The sequence below is a fragment of the Nicotiana tomentosiformis genome, chromosome 1 (assembly GCF_000390325.3).
Source record: "Nicotiana tomentosiformis chromosome 1, ASM39032v3, whole genome shotgun sequence".
NCBI lineage: Eukaryota > Viridiplantae > Streptophyta > Magnoliopsida > Solanales > Solanaceae > Nicotiana > Nicotiana tomentosiformis.
In genome coordinates this window covers 8,261,002-8,281,203 of record NC_090812.1, presented here as the reverse complement: position 1 = coordinate 8,281,203, position 20,202 = coordinate 8,261,002, and the positions used below count along the sequence as shown (strand labels likewise).

The following is a 20,202-nucleotide window of genomic DNA, read 5'->3' as shown; positions in this document are numbered from 1 at the left end:
GGGCAGAACATTTAGGACCAAAAATGGTCATTTCGCCATTTTCGATTTGAGATTTTGGAGCTCGGTTTCTGGGCGATTTTGGAGGAGTTCTTCACGACTTTGACTTGGGTAAGTGTTCTATATCCTAAAGTGATTATATTTCATGAATCTATGATTATATTCATTGTTTAATTCGGATTTAAAAGGAAGAAATCAAGATTTTTACAAAATCTTCCAAAAATAAAAATTTAAGATTTGGAGGTTGAGTTGTTATTGGAATTCGATAAAATTGGTATGGGTGAACTCGTATCGGAATGGGTTTTCGGATTTCATGAAAATTATATCGGGTTCCGAGAAGCGGGTCCCGTGTTGACTTTTGTTGACTTTTTGGAATAAATTTTTTAGTCGACGTATTATTATCCGGAATTATTTCCGATGAATTTTAACGAAGTTATACAATTAATTTGAAAATATTTGAGCGGTCCGGATGTCAATTCAAGCAAGAAGGCAATTTTGGAATAACGGCATAACTTCAAAAAAAAGGTAAGTATCTTGCCTAACCTCAAGTGGGGGAATTACCCCTTAGGCATTGAGTCTTATGTGCAATTTGTGTAATTGAAAACTATGTACGCGAGGTGACAAGTACGTACTTGGGTTATATGTGCAAATTACATTGGTTAAAAATCTTTAGTCTCCCTTATGTATTAAATGAGAAATTATTGGCACTTATTAAATTTCCTATTTGTCATGCCTAGATCCTTATTTGTTGAAATTATTTTTACATGATGATTTGTTGTGATTGCCACCTTAATTTTTATGTGAAATATTATTTTGTTGAGTTGTTCATTTTCGGATATTTTGTTAATATTTTTGTGCACATTATGGTCGAGCCATGGGCTCCTTATTGTGAAAAATAAGGTATTGTTGATTTTTTTGGCAAGTTGTGATATTTGAGCACTTGATGTGCAATCTGTGATAATTATAATATTTGAGCATTTGATGTGCAATCTATGCTATGTTGTAATATTTGAGCATTTGAGGTGCAGTTTATGAGATGTGATATTGGCACATTATATTGTGGGAGTTATGTTCGGGTGTTTGCACGAGGTTTCTGCCGTGCTATTGTTACTATTGATATTTGCACATGCGGCATGACAAGGCGGGAGATATATATATATATATATATAGTGTGTGTGTGTGTGTGTGTGCGGGATATATATGTGTGTATGTGGGTTGCGCATGTGGCGAGACAAGGTGGGAACATTATTGTGCACGTGTGGCGAGACAAGGCGGGCATTCACTTTACTATTGCACACGTGGCGAGACAAGGTGGGCTATGTCAGGGATTGATTTGTGATGGCCTGGGGGCATTGTTGATGTTGCATATTTATTTTTGGGACTACGAGGCGGTACCTCGGGAGTGCTCTTTTTGTTGATATTTTCTACGGTTGCACTTGCCTTTGGTTATTTTATTTTTTCGTGATACGTAAATCCTTGTGTTCTTCCGCGATGTATTAATTGATTTTATTGTGTGTTTGTATTCCTTGTTGTAATGTGTTGGCTTTGTCCCTTGTACAAGACTCTGAGGATTTGTATTTCCAGCTTTTACTAATTTTTAAGTTTAAGTTGTTTTGAATAAAAGGAATTGTTGTATGCTTTAATTCTTATAAGTTTCACATCCAAATCAGCAACTATCACGTGTTTCATTTTTATTGAAATATTATTTTCTTCACCCAAATGATTTCTAAAATAAATTCATTGTTTTATTGATTTCCTACTTGATTTAAATATTTTAAACTTACCTTATTGGGAATAAATTGATCATGTGGATCTTATATACATTGATATTATTGGCACGTGAGTAGTCCGTGCAGTTATGATAGAAACATGGGCACGAGGTGCCGTGGAACTATAAAGGTGGGTTGAGACCCGTATTTGATGATTATGAAATGAGGTGCCACAGGGTGACTTTTAAATTGAAGAATTTTATTTTAAAGATATTTATTTGAAAGAGTTTTATATTCGAAGGATACATATTCGAAGGAAATATATATTTGGAAGGTATTTTATTTGAAGGGTTCTTATATGAAAGACTTGTTTAATTAGTTGTACTTGTGTTCTTTCTTATTTGTCGGAGAAATAATTGTGGTGTTCTTGCTGCCTTACTGTTTATATCACTGCTATTTGTTCTCGATTATTTTAGTATGACACAGGTTATTTGACTAGTGAGTGTCTGGATTGTACCTCGTCACTACTCTACTAGGGTTAGTCTTGATACTTACTGGGCACCGTTGTGGTGTTCTCATTCTACTTTTCTGCACATTTGTTTTGTGCAGATCCAGGTATGTTTCGTTAGTAGATGTGCGGGTCGTCGCTGTGGAGATTCAAGGTAAACCTGCTGCTGCGTTCGCGGGCTTCGAAGTCACCTTCAAGTTTTTATTTTGCACTGTTTATTCTTAGTTCTAGACAGTGGTATTTAGAATCTTTCTAGCAAACATTCTGTAGAGCCTATGACTTGTACAGCCGGGTTTTGGAAATTGTAAAACTTTAAGAGATTTCTATTTCAAATTGGTAGATGTTGTTTCAATTAATGTTAGGCTTACCTAGTCTTTAAGACTAGGTGCCATCACAATACCCAAACGGAGGGGATTTTGGGTCGTGACCCAAGTTTGCGGGCACGACCAAATCCTGTAGACCGAGTTACTCTACGTCCCTCGATCAAATGATGTTGGCCGAACTACCTAGATCAATTAACATACGTTTAACTTGAGTTTTATTCATAAGTACAGATATTACCAGTGCATCATTATGTAGTTGCATGATTCCTTCTGCGTCTTCGTTATTAAAGGACAAGGTTCCTTCAGGGGTGTAATCCTGAGTCCGGGATCGCTTTTCTCTTACAATCGACATCTTAGTGCATTTAAGCACCAGCCCTTGGGGGTATCGATCCCACCCATGATCATGTGGATAATGTGTTGTGGCTCTTCTTGTTCGTTTTGTCTACTGAAATCCCTGTTCTTGAGATGGTTTTTGGCCCTGTCACTTAAAAATTCTCGAAGGTGCCCTTTATTGAATAACCGGGCTATCTCCCCTCTCAATTGCCTGCAATCTTCCGTTCGGTGGCCATGAGTGCCATGATATTCACACATTTGATTGGGATTCCTCTGGGTAGCATTGGTCTGCAAAGGCCGAGGCCATTTCGTATCTTTGATGCGTCTGATAACCGACACAATGGCGGATGCATCGATGCTGAAGTTATACTCTGATAACTATGGTGCTTCCTTAGGTCTGGTATGCCTGTTGAACCCATTCTTGTTCATCAGCCCCGAGACCCTTGGCCTCGATCATTTCTCCTTTCACCTCGTACGGGGTTACGTGAAGGTTCGCTACCCCTACGATCTCCATTATACGGTCGATATCGATCCTTGCTTGACCTTGGTTCTCAGTCGATATCACTTTAATAACGGACCTAGACCCCAACTAGTCGTCTTCAACTCTGATCTTCGATTGATATAGATTATGTACATCGGCCCAAGTAATAGTCGGGTACTCGATCAAATTCTGCTTCAACTGTCGTGAAGCCATCAAGCTCCGCTCGTTCAGTCCTTGAGTGAAAGCTTTTACAACCCAATCGATTGAAAGCTTGTACGAAAGAATCTGCAAGCATAACAAAAGAATCGATTGAGTTAGACGGTAAATTATAATACCATATCATTGCTCCTTTTGACAGGGTTTCACCGAATTTTTTCAATAATACAGATTCGATCTCATCGTCCTTTAGATCGTTCCCTTTAATGGCACATGTGTAAGAGGTGGCATGTTCGTTGGGGTCGGTTGTTCCATTATGTTTAGGAATTTCGGGCATGCGAAACTTCTTTGGGATTGATTTAGGAGTCGCGCTCGAGGAAAAAGTCTTTTGTACAAATTGTTTGGAATCTAAGCCCTTCAATACCGGTGGTGCCCCTGAGATCTGATCAACCCTGGAGTTATACGTTTCCACTTTTTTGTCATTTGCTTTAATCCTCCTTTCTCCTGACTCTATTCGTTTCGTCACTTCTTCGAACATCTTAATAATTACGGGATTAGTCCCCGATTCTTGCTCATTTGACCTTACTATAGCTGACCCCGTTTTGTGAGTGACTTCTTGGGGTGGACTGGGCTCGAGTCTGGTTGATACTTGGGTTTGGCTCTGCAACTGGGCTTTTGCTACTTGTTGAGCTTGCAACATCTCGAAAATCATACGCAAGCTGATTCCGTTTTCCTCAGCGTTTTGGGATTTCGAGCTGCAGACCGAGTTCCACCATGAATGTTATTTTCAGGGTTGGAACGTTGGCTCGCCTCGATGGCCGCATGTGAATTAACATCTATTGTCTCTTCGACCCCAGCTCCAACGGGATCGACGAGTGGCCTTCCACCCCCGGGGGTTAAGTTGTTGTTCTCATCTTGAAGGCCAACTTCGTTGTCGATAGGTAGGGCCAATAATTGAGAATTCATTATTTTCAACCTGAAATCAAAGATACTTCCAAGAGCAAGGGTAAAATGGTGTGTTATGCAAAGATTCATACCAAATAACCATTGTTATTCTTAGCCCCACGGTGGGCGCCAAACTGTTTACCCGAAAAATGGATAGAGTTGAATTTATATGTAGTTCTAAGGATACATGGTATAACTTGGCACAAATCGAAAAGTAAGTAGAAATATATTGAGTATTGACTGTATAAAGAATGAAATATAAACCAAACTGAGTGAAAAATGGTTTATGAACAAGCAAGACGAAATATACAAAACCCAAAAAAGGATAATTTTTATATGAATATCAGTATGTCTTTCTCTATGAATATCAATAATATGAGAGTGTATGAATGCCTTAATGTTAGATCCCTTAGAGAAATAATAGTCATCCCTCTTATAGTGGAGGGATCCTACTTTGGATATAATTAAAAATACATAGTGGGAACCCATGATAGATTAGCTTTTTCCTAATTTTCGCCGAGATTATCTCTCTTAATGCGACTGTAACGGCTCTCGTCTCTTGGCTCGATCTTGATCGGACTTGGTATCGGTCGATTTTCAGGTTTAGAGTTCGATACTGGCTCAGGCTCGATATTGACTCGGGGCCCGATATTGACTTTGGCTCGGTATTGGTCGGTCTCTGGCTCTTAAGCTCGATAACACCAGCTCACATCATAGTTCGATTTGGAATCGAGCTCGGTATTGACTTCGAGCTCGGTATTTAATCGGTCTCCGAAACTTGAGCTCGGTAACCTGGCTTCAGATCTTATTCCGATATTATGAAGACGACCTTCAATCCATTGTGTTCCAATCTTGATTAATCATTTGAAGGTCGAAACCGATTTTGACCGTATACATACTCATCTAAACAAGGTTATACCTTGTGTAATCTATCATCTTTCTTTAATAAGTTCTAAAATAACATCGTCACACTAACAAATACAAAGAAGATTAAAAGGGAAATAATTCAACATCAGTAGGAAAAATTCACAACTTGTATACCTTTTTATTTTGCATGCCGCATGTCCCGGTATCAACATCAACAATAATTAAGTATTGTTGCAGACATTTTGTATGACAAAAATTCTTGACAATAATTTTATTTCTGCATCTAATAATAGAAAATATCAAATCATCATTGAAGTTGTGATGCTATAAGATTCAGATTATTACCTAGTAATATTTTCTATTGCATGCATAGATGAAAATTCCCTCCCCCCTCCCCCTCGCAAAATCTTTTTTTTCTGAAATATTTATCTGCAACTGCAGCTTTGAACTTTTAAATTCTTCTAAATTGTGTAATGACACTTTTTTTTTCCATTTAGAAAAGAACAACACATTTTTATTTATTTATTTGAATATCATAGAATTTTAATTGTGTACAATTAAATACAGTTGCATATATAAGATGGAAGTAGTAATATTTTTTGTATTGAAGTACATTTCTTGCTAAAAAACGATCAATTGACATGACTATATATTAAATTAGTTGTCACAAACATAAATACAAACAAAAATTTTGGTGGCGAGGGATGCGGGAAGCCATGAGGGTAGGGTAGCCTAGGGATCACATCACATGGGAGGGACAGTACACATTAGTTGAAAAGGTATCTGTTGCAAATAAGCTAATGTATATAAAATGTATAGTAATATATAATGCACATTTTGTTAGTTTTATACTATATATACAGTAGCTCAAAATATGGGGAACCTCTCTCTTACAAGAAATGCTTTGCTCTTGTTTCACTCCAAGAAAAAACATACATCCCCACCTTGGAATTTTTTTAAATTTCCTTTTATTTACCCTTTTCCTAACTACCTTTTCTTTATAGTATCATTTTTAGATTTAAACTATATAAATTATATATTTCATTGCAGACGTGTCGAAGCGTCGATCTACTTGTGTTCTGGAATAATAACTCCTGTAACTACAGTAATTTCACAAATCAGCTCCAGATTATTAATACATTTATACATATAGGCATTTGAATTTAGTTCTAAATATCTAGTAGTGTACTTTCTACGGCTTTGTACATCCTAACTAAAAAAATCATAAATCTCCACAGACATATCGAAAGATGAAAAGAGGACTTCTGGACTATGATACGTACAAACATCAGGTCCATATTATTTGTATCTTAATACATATATTCTATTGAATATTGTTCTAAATTTCTATCATTATGTTTATCACAATTTTTCGCGCCCTGACTAAAAAAATTATATTTCTCTGCAGGAATGTTGAAACCATAATCAGCTTGAACCTTTCAAAGGAAGACCTATGGAACTACAATATATAATAATTATTATATAATAAAAAAAGCAAGTCCAAATTCTTTGTATATTTTTACATATATTAGTTTTAGTTCAACTTTGAATTTCTTTCGTTCTACTTTTCACAGCTTTGTGTGTTGTGATAAAGGAAAGTTATATTTTGCTATTGCATCGTCAGTTTTTGGCAGCATAGTATTATTTATTGTAACACTCCCATTTTCTTTTCGCTCGCAGTTCTAGAGACTTATAGCTTAATTTTGATATCAAACTACCATGGTGCACTTCCCAGCGGTCGCTGGCCAAATGCTTCAGAGCCGCTTCTGCGACCGAACCCTCGCACCTGCGGCCCAAAGCTCGCAGGTGCGGTTACACCAGAACTGATGCAACCAGCAGCCCTTGAGTTTCAAACTCAATCCGCACATCGTCCGAACGGCATCCCCCCCCCTTCCCCCCTGGCCCCGCCCAAACATACCATCAAGTTTGACTTGTTCGAACCTTTAAATCACATCAAACAATACTAAAATACGAATCACCCTCCAATTCAAACTTAATGAACTTTGAAACTTCAAACTTCTACGATCGATACCGAAACCTATCAAATCACGTCCGATTGACCTCAAATTTTGCACACAAGTCATAATTGATATTGCATACCTACTCCAACTTCCGGGATCAGAATCTGACCCCGATATCAAAAAGTCCACTCTCGGTCAAATTTCTCAAAAACCATTCAAATTTCTAACTTTCGTCAAATGACCCTGAAATGACCCACGGACCTCCAAATCCACTTTCGGACGCGCTCTCAATACCAGAATCACCATACGGAGCTATTCCCAGACTCGAAATCCCAAACGGACATCGATAATATTCAAACGCCTCAACCCAATTTTTAAGAAATTTTTTCAAAATGTCTACTTCCACAACAGGCACCGAAATGCTTCCTGGTCATCCAAAATCCAAACCGGACATACGCCTAAGTCCAAAATCATCATACGAACTTGTTGGAACCTTCAAATCCCGATTCTGAGGCCGTCTACTCAAAAGTCACACTTTAGTCAATTCCTCCAACTTAAGACTTCTGAAATTAGAATTTTCTTTCCAAATCAACTCTGAACTTCCCGAAATTAAATTCCGACCATGCGTACAAGTCATAATACCTGAAGTGAAGTTGCTCAGGGTCTCAAACCGTTGAATGACGCACTAGAGCTTAAAACGACTGGTCGGGTCATTACATTCTCTCCCACTTAAACATACGTTTGTTCTCGAACGTGCTAAGAATTGCTCTAGAGTTTATCCAAAATTATTGTTTAACACCTCGTGCACCTACCCGTGATACCACAACCCAGTTGAGTACATTTGCTTGAGAAACCCTGAAAATCCTTCCTTTTATCTAGTCAAATAAGACGGTTATAACATGCTATTATTTTAGGGATCTTTACACGAACTGGTGTACATAGATTATATACATTTATACATATATTATACCTGAATTATTTATATATTATACATCTATGATCTATTTTAAGTTTAAGTAATTGGATTGACTGCTATATAGGTTAATTCTTTATTATTTTATATATAGGCTAATATATCTAACTTTTTTGAAGAGTTATATGCTATATATATCGGTTTTATATGATAGTGTAAACAGTTCATGCATGTACTACTAGCGCACTTGCACTCTTTTTGTGTGTGTGCGCGCACGCGCGCGTGGGGATTATGAGTGCCTGATTTTTCTTTTTCTTTTTGGGTTTAGTTTAAAGCTCTAAACGAGAGCAACCTCCTCAAATCTCCTAGCTAGATGGTGATATTTTTTGAGAAATTATTTTATCTATTTTTAGCGTGAGATTTGAAATAAATCAGGTTTTAGTTGTAACCTAATATTTTTGGTGATTTAGAAATTCCAGAAGTATACTGTGACTTGCAATTTATTTTCATTTTAACGCAAAAATGATTGACCTTTTTCATTTGTAAAAATTTTGCTTAATTAAAATTAGCATTTGAATATATTTCCTATATGAAAACGTTATAAGTATTTTAGTTCAATAGCGGTTGATGAGATCAGAAAACAAGCTTATTCCATGCGCAACGTGGATTGATGGATTTAATCCCAATGTCTAAAGCTTCTATTATTTAGGATAAATGATTATAAGATTTAATTACATAATGATGCAGCTGTATGTTTGGATGATGGTTTATTATATGGACGTAAAAGCATTAGATTGTTTGTTAACAACACGAAATCCTTAAAGTTATATTGTACATAAAAACATTCAAAACGCATTGACAAAACTAATCTTTGGTGAGAAAAGTGTTACTCTATATTGGTTTAACATCGCTTTCATTTTGATGCTCTTTATTGGCTTGAGTTTTAATCAATTCACAAGTAATAAAACATGTGTGAAAAGGAGTCAAAAAGAAGTACCTCTCTTCTAACTTCTTGAACATTTTCTGTTGAATTTTTGTCTCATATATACCCTTATTAAATATTTTCTCTAATTGAAATACCATAATAGAGTTTTCTTTTAACTAGTATGTTCAATTGATCCGCTAGTCTTATTTTTCTTCTTTGCTTGTTCAGTTATTATATAGTTCTTAAAAAGAAAAAAAAATAAGTACTCATCCAAACAACGTATCCATTATTATATATTAGTTAGCAAATATTAGAGCATGACTAATGATAGATAATTGGTATTCCTCAAGAGATATTGACCTCAAGAAAAGGTAACATCAAATCAATGGTAAACCTTTGACAATTTCGTAGAGAAAGGTAGTAGAGTTGTCCTTAATTATTATACTCTTTCTTCTTCTTAATTTCCAGAAACCAACCTTCTAATTAATGGAAAATTCTGCTAACGTATCAATATCTGGTCTTAGTAATTTATAGGGACCTGAAATTATAGCATAAGGAGAACCCAAATATCGTATTTATGTTGCATGAACATATTACAGTTGCATATTTGATACAGGTGTATAAATAAGGGGCACATACCATTATTTATCAATTTGAAGAATGTGTTATGATTTTTTGAATGTCAGTAGTATCGAGTTAGTTTATGAATATGCCCCCTAGCTATTACCAACAAATATATTGAGTAATTCTTTAAAAAGTATACTATCATCTATTAATATCCAATTCAGCAGTCTTTAAATACAAAGTACATTAAAATGAACGATTCACACAACCTTGAGAACCCTTTATCCCATCATATCTGGATTTGTCATAATTGGAGACAAATTTCGTAAGTTCGGTCGACCTTTGTAGGATTTAACTATTTACTGGGTTAACTTATATACATTATCAGTGTAATTTTTTTTTTATTTAAATTGAAACTCTTATTTAATTTAGAGGAAGATACTTTCTTTCGGTGACAAAATTAAGTTTTACCTAATTGTTATAAAAATTGTTCCATTCACCAACCCAGTATATATAATATTATCACATGAGCAAGAAACAAAATATCAGCATTGGAGTAGTGTAGATGAGAAAATGGAGCGACAAGCATCAATAGACAATATAATATCCTTCCAAATTGTCAGCTATTTATTTAAATTAGCAGCAAGATAAAAATTAAAGTAGAATTTAACTTTTACGTATTGACATTGTAAAACAATTTCTACACAGTTAAATTACCAAAAAAATAACTTTACATAATAGTAAATAAAACAAGTTACTTAAAACAACATGACAACGAAATAATTACTATAAAAATTATTTACACTGACCCGTCAGTGTAAATAAGATAAAATTATTCAAGATGACTTTGCCATTAATGCCCCAGCATTGATGAGAGTACAGTCAGACATTTCTATAGTAACATCCCTATATAACAGTCATTTACTATAAAAGTCAAGTTTTTTTTAGAACCGAATTTTTAAGTTATATTTTATCTCTCTATAACAACTTTTTACCTATAAATGTAACATCCATATTTATAGCAGAACGCTCTTTGTAAAATTACTCCTCTATAACAGCTATATAGAATCTTTGAGATTACTAATAATAATTCTAAAAATATGCACTCAATCTTTTTCATTGAACAAAGTTTCTATCTCGCATAGGACATAAAATTTGAAGATATGCACGTGATATATTTTTTATTAGATACTTTTTTGCTGAAAATTTAGACACGAAACTCTGTCAATTCAAGCATTATATCAGTAGTAAGAGAATGAAATTTACGAAACAACTACAATTACAAAGTTTTTCCATCAATCTTGAAAGAGTTTAAATCTTTGTATGCTTAGTTATGAATTTATTGGAGTAATAATGTATTAGCTTTCTTCAATATATACCTAGTGAAATATGCATATCTTCTGAGATTTTAAATTTGAAAAGTTTTCTTATCTTTTATATGTAACATTAAAAAAAATTGATTTTTGGATAAGTTTTATCTATAACAGCCAAAAAATATTCAAACCTCAAATGTCGTTATATGTGTAGAACAATCATCTACTATAAAAGACAAAATATCGAAACAAATAAGATTGTTATAGAGAAGTTTGAATGTATGTATTTTTTTAATAATTTCTATTAGTAGCCTAGACACGGTGCCAGAAGACAAAATGAGCACAAATCTGCACTTTGGTTTTGTGAATAAGCAAAGAAAATGTACCTTGCCAACTATGACTTGGGACAAAAGCACATTGACAAACCTTGCTGTAATAGTCTGTGCCTTCTTCTCTTTTTATTCTTTAATTAATTTCTCTCTTTTACCCTCAGATCTAAAAATTTACCCATTAAAACTTTTCTTTTGTCACAGCAAGTGCTGTAATCAAGATTGGTGTATGAGATTATCTAATAAGAAAATCCACTTTATTATATAAATAAGTTCAATATTATTATTGTTCGAACATTGGAGGTGGGAGATCTAGTCGACTATCTTAACATGATCTGTTGGACATATTATTTGGTTTATGATTTCTTTTATGCCTACAAATTTATTATTATGGCTGGAAAAGCAAGAACATTGTTGTACCAAGTGCTATTAAGTTGCAAAACAAAATCCTAATTATGTAACCTAATTGCTCATATATAGAATCAAAACACATGAATTATCACTTGAAAATGGGACCTACACCAACACTCAAGAACACTAATCCACATGTAATCACATGATAAATCTAAAAGGCACGCCATCACTCTTTCTCCATTATCATTTATCAAACACTTTTCCACAAGAAAAGGGGAAAAATCGCCTTCTAATTAATAACTTTATGCCCTAAAAAAAAAAGGTAAGTACCCACATCAACCAATCTTCCCTCTCTCACAAACTTGAGTTCAAATTAAAGAATCCAAATCCAACTCAATTCCATGAACTCTCAAGCCAAAAAAAAAAACTTAAAAACACCCCAAAAAACAAAAAGTACAAACAAAAACCTAAAACAGCAATTCTTAAAAACAAATTTCATTTGAAGTTTTAGCATACAGGGACGTGACATAGCAATCGATAAAGTGAGATAAAATTATACGGAATTAAGGTTCAAATCTAAGTAAAGACAAAAATTGCTAAATGACTTCTACATGCATCTGCTTAAGCATGAAATTATACCATACTTATGCAGTTATGCTAGTAGAAGATATTAAATATTTCGTAAAATAGTAGAGAAATGCATATTTCAAATTTATAAGGCTATTTTTGTCAAACTGAAATTACCCACGAGAAATAACAGCCAACTGTACAGGTTGTTACTTAATACTAGTATATAAAATAAAATACAAACAAAAACCAAAAGCAACACTTCTTGAAAAAAAAAAAAAAAAAAAAGGAGCAAAATGTTCAGAAAAAAGTATCCCTTATATATTTCAACATCTAAACAACACATTACACATCCAAAACACATCCCTCTTCTGTCCCCTTTTTCCTTTCTTTCTTAGTACCAATACAACAATGGCAGAGCTAGAAATCACTCAAAATCAAAGCCTGATGCCAAAACTCATCGATTACTTATCTTCTCTACTCCAAAGGGTGGCTGAAGCTAACGACATTAATGGCAGATTTCAACCCCAAAAGATCTCAGTTTTTCATGGACTTACAAGGCCAAATATCTCAATTCAGAATTATTTAGAGAGGATTTTCAAGTATGCAAATTGTAGCCCTTGTTGTTTTGTTGTTGCTTATGTTTATCTTGATCGGTTTACTCAGTGCCAACCTTCTTTGCCCATCAACTCCTTCAATATTCATCGTCTGCTTATTACCAGTGTCATGATTGCTGCTAAATTCATGGATGATATGTAAGTTTTTGTGGATAAACAAAGAATTTCCATGGTTTTAGATTTTCTTAGCCATTGATATCTCGAAAAGGTGAAAAAAAAAATTTAAAAAAAGGAAAAAAGAAAAGAAAAGAAAAGAGGCTATATAATTGGAAGTCCTAGTTGTATAACACATTAGACATTGGACATGCACAGGGAGCTCGCATTAAGTATTAATAATTCCCCTTTTTCCATACACAATAGTAATTTATTTAACATCAGATATAAAGCTTTTATTTAATGACTTATTACTAGTAATATTCTCATTAATTAGCACTTAGCAAGGACGTAATGATTGGTTAAGAAATCAATGAATTGAAACAGAAACAACTTGCTTCCTCCTTTATTTTTGAATTTTAAAAGCAATCCCACATTCAAAGACAACCACCCAATTCTTTAGTTGCATGGTCAAGATTACACATTCTCATTTGAAAGCTACACTCCAATATTAGTGACTCGATCTTCACCTCTTCTCAAAACTTTAACTACAATTGATTGGGTTAATTATTTTTGTATATTTAATTATTTTATAGGTACTACAATAATGCATATTATGCAAAAGTTGGAGGAATCAGCACCACAGAGATGAACTTTCTTGAAGTGGATTTCCTATTTGGATTGGGTTTTCGCTTAAATGTGACTCCCACTACTTTCCAAACCTATTGTTCATATCTTCAAAAAGAGATGCTTCTGCTTCAGCCACCACTCAATTTACAAAATTCTTCCTTATATATGGGAAGATCACCAAAACTTCAATACATTTGTTTCAATGAAGATGATTCCTCTTCCCAACAACAACAATTAGTTGTTTAAATTCGATTAGTCTTATTAATGTAGTTATCAAGTTAGGTTTAGGGTCCTTTTTTTTAGATGTTAAACCAAAAATTGTACTAAAAAAAGAGCTGTGTGGTTGTTGTATTTTTATTTTTATTTTTTTTCTATTTTCTCTTTGGCTACATTTTCGGGTTGCTTTAGAACTCAAATGAAATGGTATGTACAGATGGGTGCTTTAACTTTACAGTCTGGCTAAAAAGTTTATTTCTTTATTGTTTTCTGTTCTTTTACTTTTTTTTCTAATTAGATACTCTTATGTTCACTTATTTCCTTTTTTTGGTCAATAACCCCTCTCTAAATTTGATAATAATTTAGTTTAAACTTACAATTGTACTCTTAATAAGAAATTTTTATAACCGCACAAATACTCTGAATCCCTTTTTGACTTGTTTAGGACCATAAATTCCAAAAGTATTTATTTTTTCTTAAATTTCGTGTCCAGTCAAACAGGTTCATATAAACTGAAACGGAAACAACGGAGAGAGTATTTCTTATTATCCAAGTCAAGATTCCATTGATCTGTATGATGAGGACACTATGATCAAAACACAGGTTGGCATGTAACATGTTCATGTAGCTAGTTACACTGTTTTTAAATGTGAAGTGCTCATGACATAGGCCATTCTAAGAAATGCATGTAATAGTCATCTCTATAGGGATAGTTTGGTGGTCACGAGACTACGATTTAAAGAGAGACACCCTGAATCAAGTGGTATCTTTTGTTCTTATTTTGCCAAAAAACTTAATTAAATATATACTTAAGCTTTAATTTGTTTCCTCTAAAAAAATCCATAATAATATATGTATTTGAATAACAACAATCAGAAAATAATATCAAGTAATGAAGCATCACTTTATTACAGGAGTAAAGTCATAGAACTATATACAAATTCTATTGTGACAATAATTTTTGTTCATTGTAAAAGAAATATTGAAGCAGTCAAAATGTTCTAAGGAGGATGTTAGTAGATTCAAATCGTATAACTAGTATGTGCTAAAGGCATCGAATACCCCCAAAGTCATATGCCCCTCCCCAAAAGAGTCAGTAACAATTTCATTTTTAAAAATGCATAACTAGTGAAAAATATCAACAACTGAAATCGAACATGTTCAATTCTTATTGCTTACCCAAAATGCAGAGAAAAATAAAGCATGAATGTAAACGACATACTAGTTTATGATGAGACACCAATGAGGAAAGGGACATAAAAAAGGAGGAAGAAGAAGTATGTGAGGAGACATTGGCAAATACACTAAAAGAAGGTTACTACAAAGTGATAAAGTGGAAATGTTATGGTCATTCTGGTAGTAAAGACAAGTTAAGACACTTGACAGTTGTATTTGATTCTGGGCAGGGAACATACTACATGTGCAATTAATCATACAATTGAACAAATGCTTCTGCATGTGACCACTTGAGACTTGAGACAGACACATTTTCTCTCAAAATCTTTTCTTCTGTTTTTTTTCTTTCTTACAAGGGATTTCAATTATCTGTTATGTCCTTTTCATCCCTCTGGTTAACATAAAGGGAAGCTAGAATTCAAATCAACTTGTGAAATTATCTTGGGTTGTCTACGAACCGCTAAAAAGACTCGAATTTGATCTAATTTAAGAGGTCAACTTACCCTTTTCCCGTCTTGTCATACAAAAGTTTATCTTTTTCTCTTTTGAGTAATAGGATCTGAAGTTCAAATTTAATGCCATTACTTAACCACACGTAGTTGCCCAATTTTCTTAGACAATCGAAAAGATGTAGAATTAAAAAGTTAGAATGATCCGAAGCATACATAGTTGATTAAGGGCAAAAATCACTTTCAGCCTGCTGCCGAAACTCTTTGCCTTTGGTAGCCGCAAAAGTGTATAAAATTTGTATATTTTGTGTACGTATATAACATACAAAAATGTATTTATATACACAACATATACAAACAGTATATTTTTCGGTTATTATTTTGAGAGCAGTTATACATTGTCATTTTTCCGTTGATTAACTACATGCATGAACATATTTTATACCCTTAGTAGCTGCATACTGTATAAGGGACCCTTTATTCTCTTCCCTTGATCTGGCAAAGATTATGGTCTGAATTTAGCAGCTCCTTCACAATATGAATATTTCCATTAGCTGATGCAATATGAAGTGGGCTTAGACCATCTTGGTTGATCAGTTCTCCAGCAAATTCTCTCTTAAGTTTAATAATCTCTCTTGCAAAATCATTATGTCCTACAATACAAGCAATATGCAGAGGATTCTCTGTTGCAGCTTCAAATAACCTTTGGTCCATTATTTTGAAGCATCCAATAAGAAAAATACTTGTGCAGAAAGTTTTAGCTTTCTTTTGAGCTTGAGCTTATATATATATATATATATATATCAAAAATTATCTGCATTAATTAATTCTGTTCCATTTTACTCGTTTTTGTTAGGAGATTTCATCTTGAATTAATAATTTGTTGAACTAGTCAGATAAAATTGCGTCATCTGATTATTTGCTATTAATTCAGGTCACTTTGACTTTAACTTTTAAGAGCTTTCTTCTTGAATTAAGAATTGCCAATGTCGAAAAGATAATGCCACATCCTACGTTTTTGCCACTGAATGCATACAGGGAGAGGAAAATTTGACTTGCTCTTTTCCTTGTTCATATTGTGATTATGAATTTTAAAGATTATGTTTAAATGCATAAATAAACCTGAGGATTGCGCTGAATTGTCAGGAAACGTGTATTAATTGAATTTGATAATATGCGACATCCCCAGGTGAAATTGATAATAGAAGCGTAGAGGAAATTCAAACTTTATTTTGTGTACACCTGTGGCAGATAAATATATTATAATGCACTTCTAAGGTTTCATTCTCTACACATTTTTAAAAAAGCTTTTGTCCTAAGATAACAAAAACTAGATTGAATATGTATTATCATAGTCTCGGGTATCCACGCCAGCTTGCGTCTGCATACATTATTTTATCGGGTACCTATACCAAGTAACTTTGTCCACACAGACTTAAGTAGATAGAAAGAAATCACCCGGCTTTTTTGTGTCTGTTGGGGTTTTTGGTCTCTCATGAGTTTCTACCATGTCATTGACCCTATGTTACACCATTGGATGCATTTCTGATCAATTATTGCGCGACAACTGCAGCCAATACTTGAATTGAGACGACTTTAATTTTCGAGGTGTTTAACTAAGTCAATTTGAATCAGTATGAAATGTAACCATGAGTTCATTTTCCATTATCATCAATTAACCAGGGTAATTGGAAGAGAAATATCTGAAAGCAGTCAAGTAAGGAGATTGTAATTGAGTATCAAAAACAAGTTTTATTTTAGAATTTCAATACATCCTGGTTGATCAAAAAAACGAAATACAGGAAGATGTTGTTCAAGTAACTGAACAATTCCTGCGTCTAGATAAGAATCTAGGTTTCTTCCAATAGTTTCTCACCAACATTGTAATGTAAGGCAACAAAATTGGAAAGACGGGAAAGGCAACATTGTAGTAGAACTCTCTCCTAACTCTAATATTTCATATGACATATTTAATACCATAAGATTTAAGGGCATTTTGATATATTATACACTTCTTTAGTTTAAACTTTAAAACCACAAGATTCAAAAGTCTTTTCTTATTTTTCTTAAACTTCATGTCCAGTCAAACTAAGACATAAAATGAAACGGAGGGAGAATGTCATAAAAACATAAATGCAACTATGCAAGCTACAGCCTTACAGGACATAACATAGAAAAGCTGTAAAAACAAAACGGAAAGACAAAAGTTGATCTAAAAATGTAATATAACCATTTTAAAACATTTATAGGCAAATTAACAGAGACTTCTATTATTTTGATGAATGAGCATGCATGTCCCAATGAATTCCTTTTCCATTATCATCAATTAACAAGGATGATTGGAAGAATAAAATCTAAAAGCAATTACTTAAAAGAGATTATTAATGAATCTCATTATCAAGTTTCATTTTAGAATCTAAAAGCAATTGCTTAAAAGAGATTGTTAATGAATCTCATTATCAAGTTTCATTTTAGAATTTGAATACATCCTGATTGAACTTCAAAAGAAGAACAAAATACAAGAAGATGTTGTTCAACTAACGGAACAGTTAATAAATCTTGATAAGAATCTAGGTTTCTTGCAATAGTTTCTCAGCAACATTGAAATGTAAGGCAACAAAACTGGAAAGACTGAAGAAAAGATAATAAAGAAGAGAGCAATTCCCCAGTTAGGCGTTATGGCAGACATCACAATACCATAGGTTGCTGTCAAGGCAACAAGTGAGACTTGCAGTTCCAATTGCAACGGAAATCCTATTGTGAGGAAATTTATCGTGTGAAGGGACACATAAAATCCGATGGAATTGAAAACCAAGACCAAGCCATAGGAAATTGGATTGATGGTTCCCATCACTGACTGTCCCGCGACATGTGGCACGGACATTTTGTCATCACTACTGGTGTTGTTATTTCCTCCAGGCCGGTAACTGTCCTGCCAAACACCTCCTGGTGGACTAAGCACTGCTTGATAAGTTGCTGTTGCAATTAGAATGGCTATCACAAGAAGGGTGTCTCTTGCTTTTCCTGGAGAATCTTTGGTTTTATTGTACTTGAAGTAATCCTGAAGCTTCTTAGAACGAGATCGAGGCCGGTCTCTTCTATGCTCTCTGCTGGATTGTTCATTTGATGAATCTTGAACTGAAACAACCCAAGATTGGGGGGAAGTTTCTTGCTGTGAAGATTGCAAGTTTTCAACAGATACAGCACCAGATGCTCTTAAAATTTCCTCAATATCTCCATCTCCACATTCCTTAAGTAGTAACTCCAGAGGTGTAAGGCCTCCCTTGTTCAAAGAATTCACCTCAGTTATGCCTTTAGCCACAATATTTTCGTCGAGTAATAGATCAACAACCTGGGTGATTCATTTCTCTCATCCGTTAAGTTGAAATTTTAAAATCAAAATGAAGAGATAAAAGAGACGTAATGACACATCAGAGATACTTGCCTCGTATTGCTTAGTTGACACAGCAAGATGCAAACCAGTGTTTCCTTGGATATCCTTCATGTTTAAAAGATCATACTTGTTAAATTCCTTGAGGTAATCAAGTAATAATTTGAATGCGTCGAACTGATGATTCTTGACTGCTAAATGAAGACAAGTCTCGCCTCGAGCAGTTACTTCTGCTATAGAGTCTGGAGAAGCCAAAAGAAGCTCCCTTATGGCATGTTTTCTGCCTTTGATTACTGCATAATGAAGGGGAATTCTTCTGTCCTTCCCCTTGAGAAGGCATAGATTGTGATCAACATTCAACAGCTGCTTCACAATCTCTGTATCCCCATTTGCTGAGGCGATATGCAAAGGGCTGAAACCATCCTGGTTTAGTTCTCTTGCAAATTCTGGCGTCAAATGAATGATCTCCTTCACAAACTCAAGATGGCCACCCAAGCAAGCAATATGAAGAGGAGTTGAATTACCTGCTAATGAAACTGCCCTGAGAAGAAGAGGGTCTTGTTTTATCAAGCTTTGCAAGTGATGAACATCTCCTTTTTGAGCAGTCTCCCTCAGCCTTCTGTCCATTAATTCTACCAAAAAATAATGTTAATTCCTTGTTTGTTTCTCCCTTGAATTCTAAAATCAATCTGCAGACTTTAGTTTCCTTCATCAGTTGGTGCTTAGAACTAAGGAATATCTCAGCTCTGAGGATCAGAAAATTCAACTTTTATTGGATAGGGAAAAAATGAGTTGACTTTCATAATCATAAAGCTGAATTTCAACTATGAAAGGAATTTCATATTTATTGCTTTCCCTTTCCTATTTCAAACTTTTTAGAATAAAATAAGTGTCAATGACCAAAAATGTGTATTGTTTAGTCTCCCTTTAGTTCAAAGTTCAAACTTTCAGCCTCTCCAAAAACAATGTTGGCCCAAGTAGAGTTTGTTTTAATGATTGACAAACGAACTCGAGCATGAACCAGATCCATACACAGTGTACACAGACACAGGTAGATTCGAGCATAACGGATGCACGTGAAAGAGATAAGCTTAAGTTGTTATATCTGATATCTCCTGATCGAAAAAGTTGTATAAATGATAAGGAGAAGGACTCATTACGCGAAAAGAACGTTATCCAAGATAAGGGTGGAGTTAGAAGTTGAAAATAACTAGAACTCTTCCACCAAGGAAGAGTAGTATTAGAACTCTAGTTATTTCTTATTCTACTAACTCTATATATTATAGGATGTTCTCATTCCACAGCGACGTACAAACGCTCAAGTTAAATGTGAGTTGAGAGCAAGATAGCAAGGCATTTTACAAACAATTCTTGTGTGATTCGAG

At 34.2% G+C, this 20,202-nt stretch overlaps 2 protein-coding genes across 2 annotated transcripts; one reads left to right on the top strand and one right to left on the bottom strand.

The window, feature by feature from the left end:
* Positions 1 to 12,577: 12,577 nt before the first annotated feature.
* Positions 12,578 to 14,064, top strand: LOC104089667 (cyclin-U4-1). The gene is made up of 2 exons (XM_009594609.4): positions 12,578 to 13,000; positions 13,552 to 14,064. Exons 1-2 carry the CDS (start codon positions 12,657 to 12,659, stop codon positions 13,829 to 13,831), a joined length of 624 nt encoding a protein of 207 aa, XP_009592904.1. The 5' UTR covers positions 12,578 to 12,656; the 3' UTR covers positions 13,832 to 14,064.
* Positions 14,065 to 17,840: 3,776 nt separating this feature from the next.
* On the bottom strand, positions 17,841 to 19,684 carry LOC104089668 (ankyrin repeat-containing protein BDA1-like). The gene is made up of 2 exons (XM_009594611.4): positions 18,872 to 19,684; positions 17,841 to 18,778 (listed from the first exon to the last, which is right to left on the bottom strand). The coding sequence occupies exons 1-2, from the start codon at positions 19,442 to 19,444 to the stop codon at positions 17,960 to 17,962; spliced, it is 1,392 nt and encodes a 463-aa protein (XP_009592906.1). The 5' UTR covers positions 19,445 to 19,684; the 3' UTR covers positions 17,841 to 17,959.
* Between the last annotated feature and the right edge of the window lie 518 nt (positions 19,685 to 20,202).

Excerpts from the sequence above, each read along its gene's own strand:
- LOC104089667 (XM_009594609.4), top strand. The coding sequence starts at position 12,657 with ATGGCAGAGCTAGAAATCACTCAAAATCAAAGCCTGATGCCAAAACTC. Across the intron at positions 13,001-13,551 it reads GCTAAATTCATGGATGATAT|GTACTACAATAATGCATATT; the intron begins GTAAGTTTTTGT and ends ATTATTTTATAG.
- LOC104089668 (XM_009594611.4), bottom strand. The coding sequence starts at position 19,444 with ATGGACAGAAGGCTGAGGGAGACTGCTCAAAAAGGAGATGTTCATCAC. Across the intron at positions 18,779-18,871 it reads TGTCAACTAAGCAATACGAG|GTTGTTGATCTATTACTCGA; the intron begins GCAAGTATCTCT and ends TGAATCACCCAG.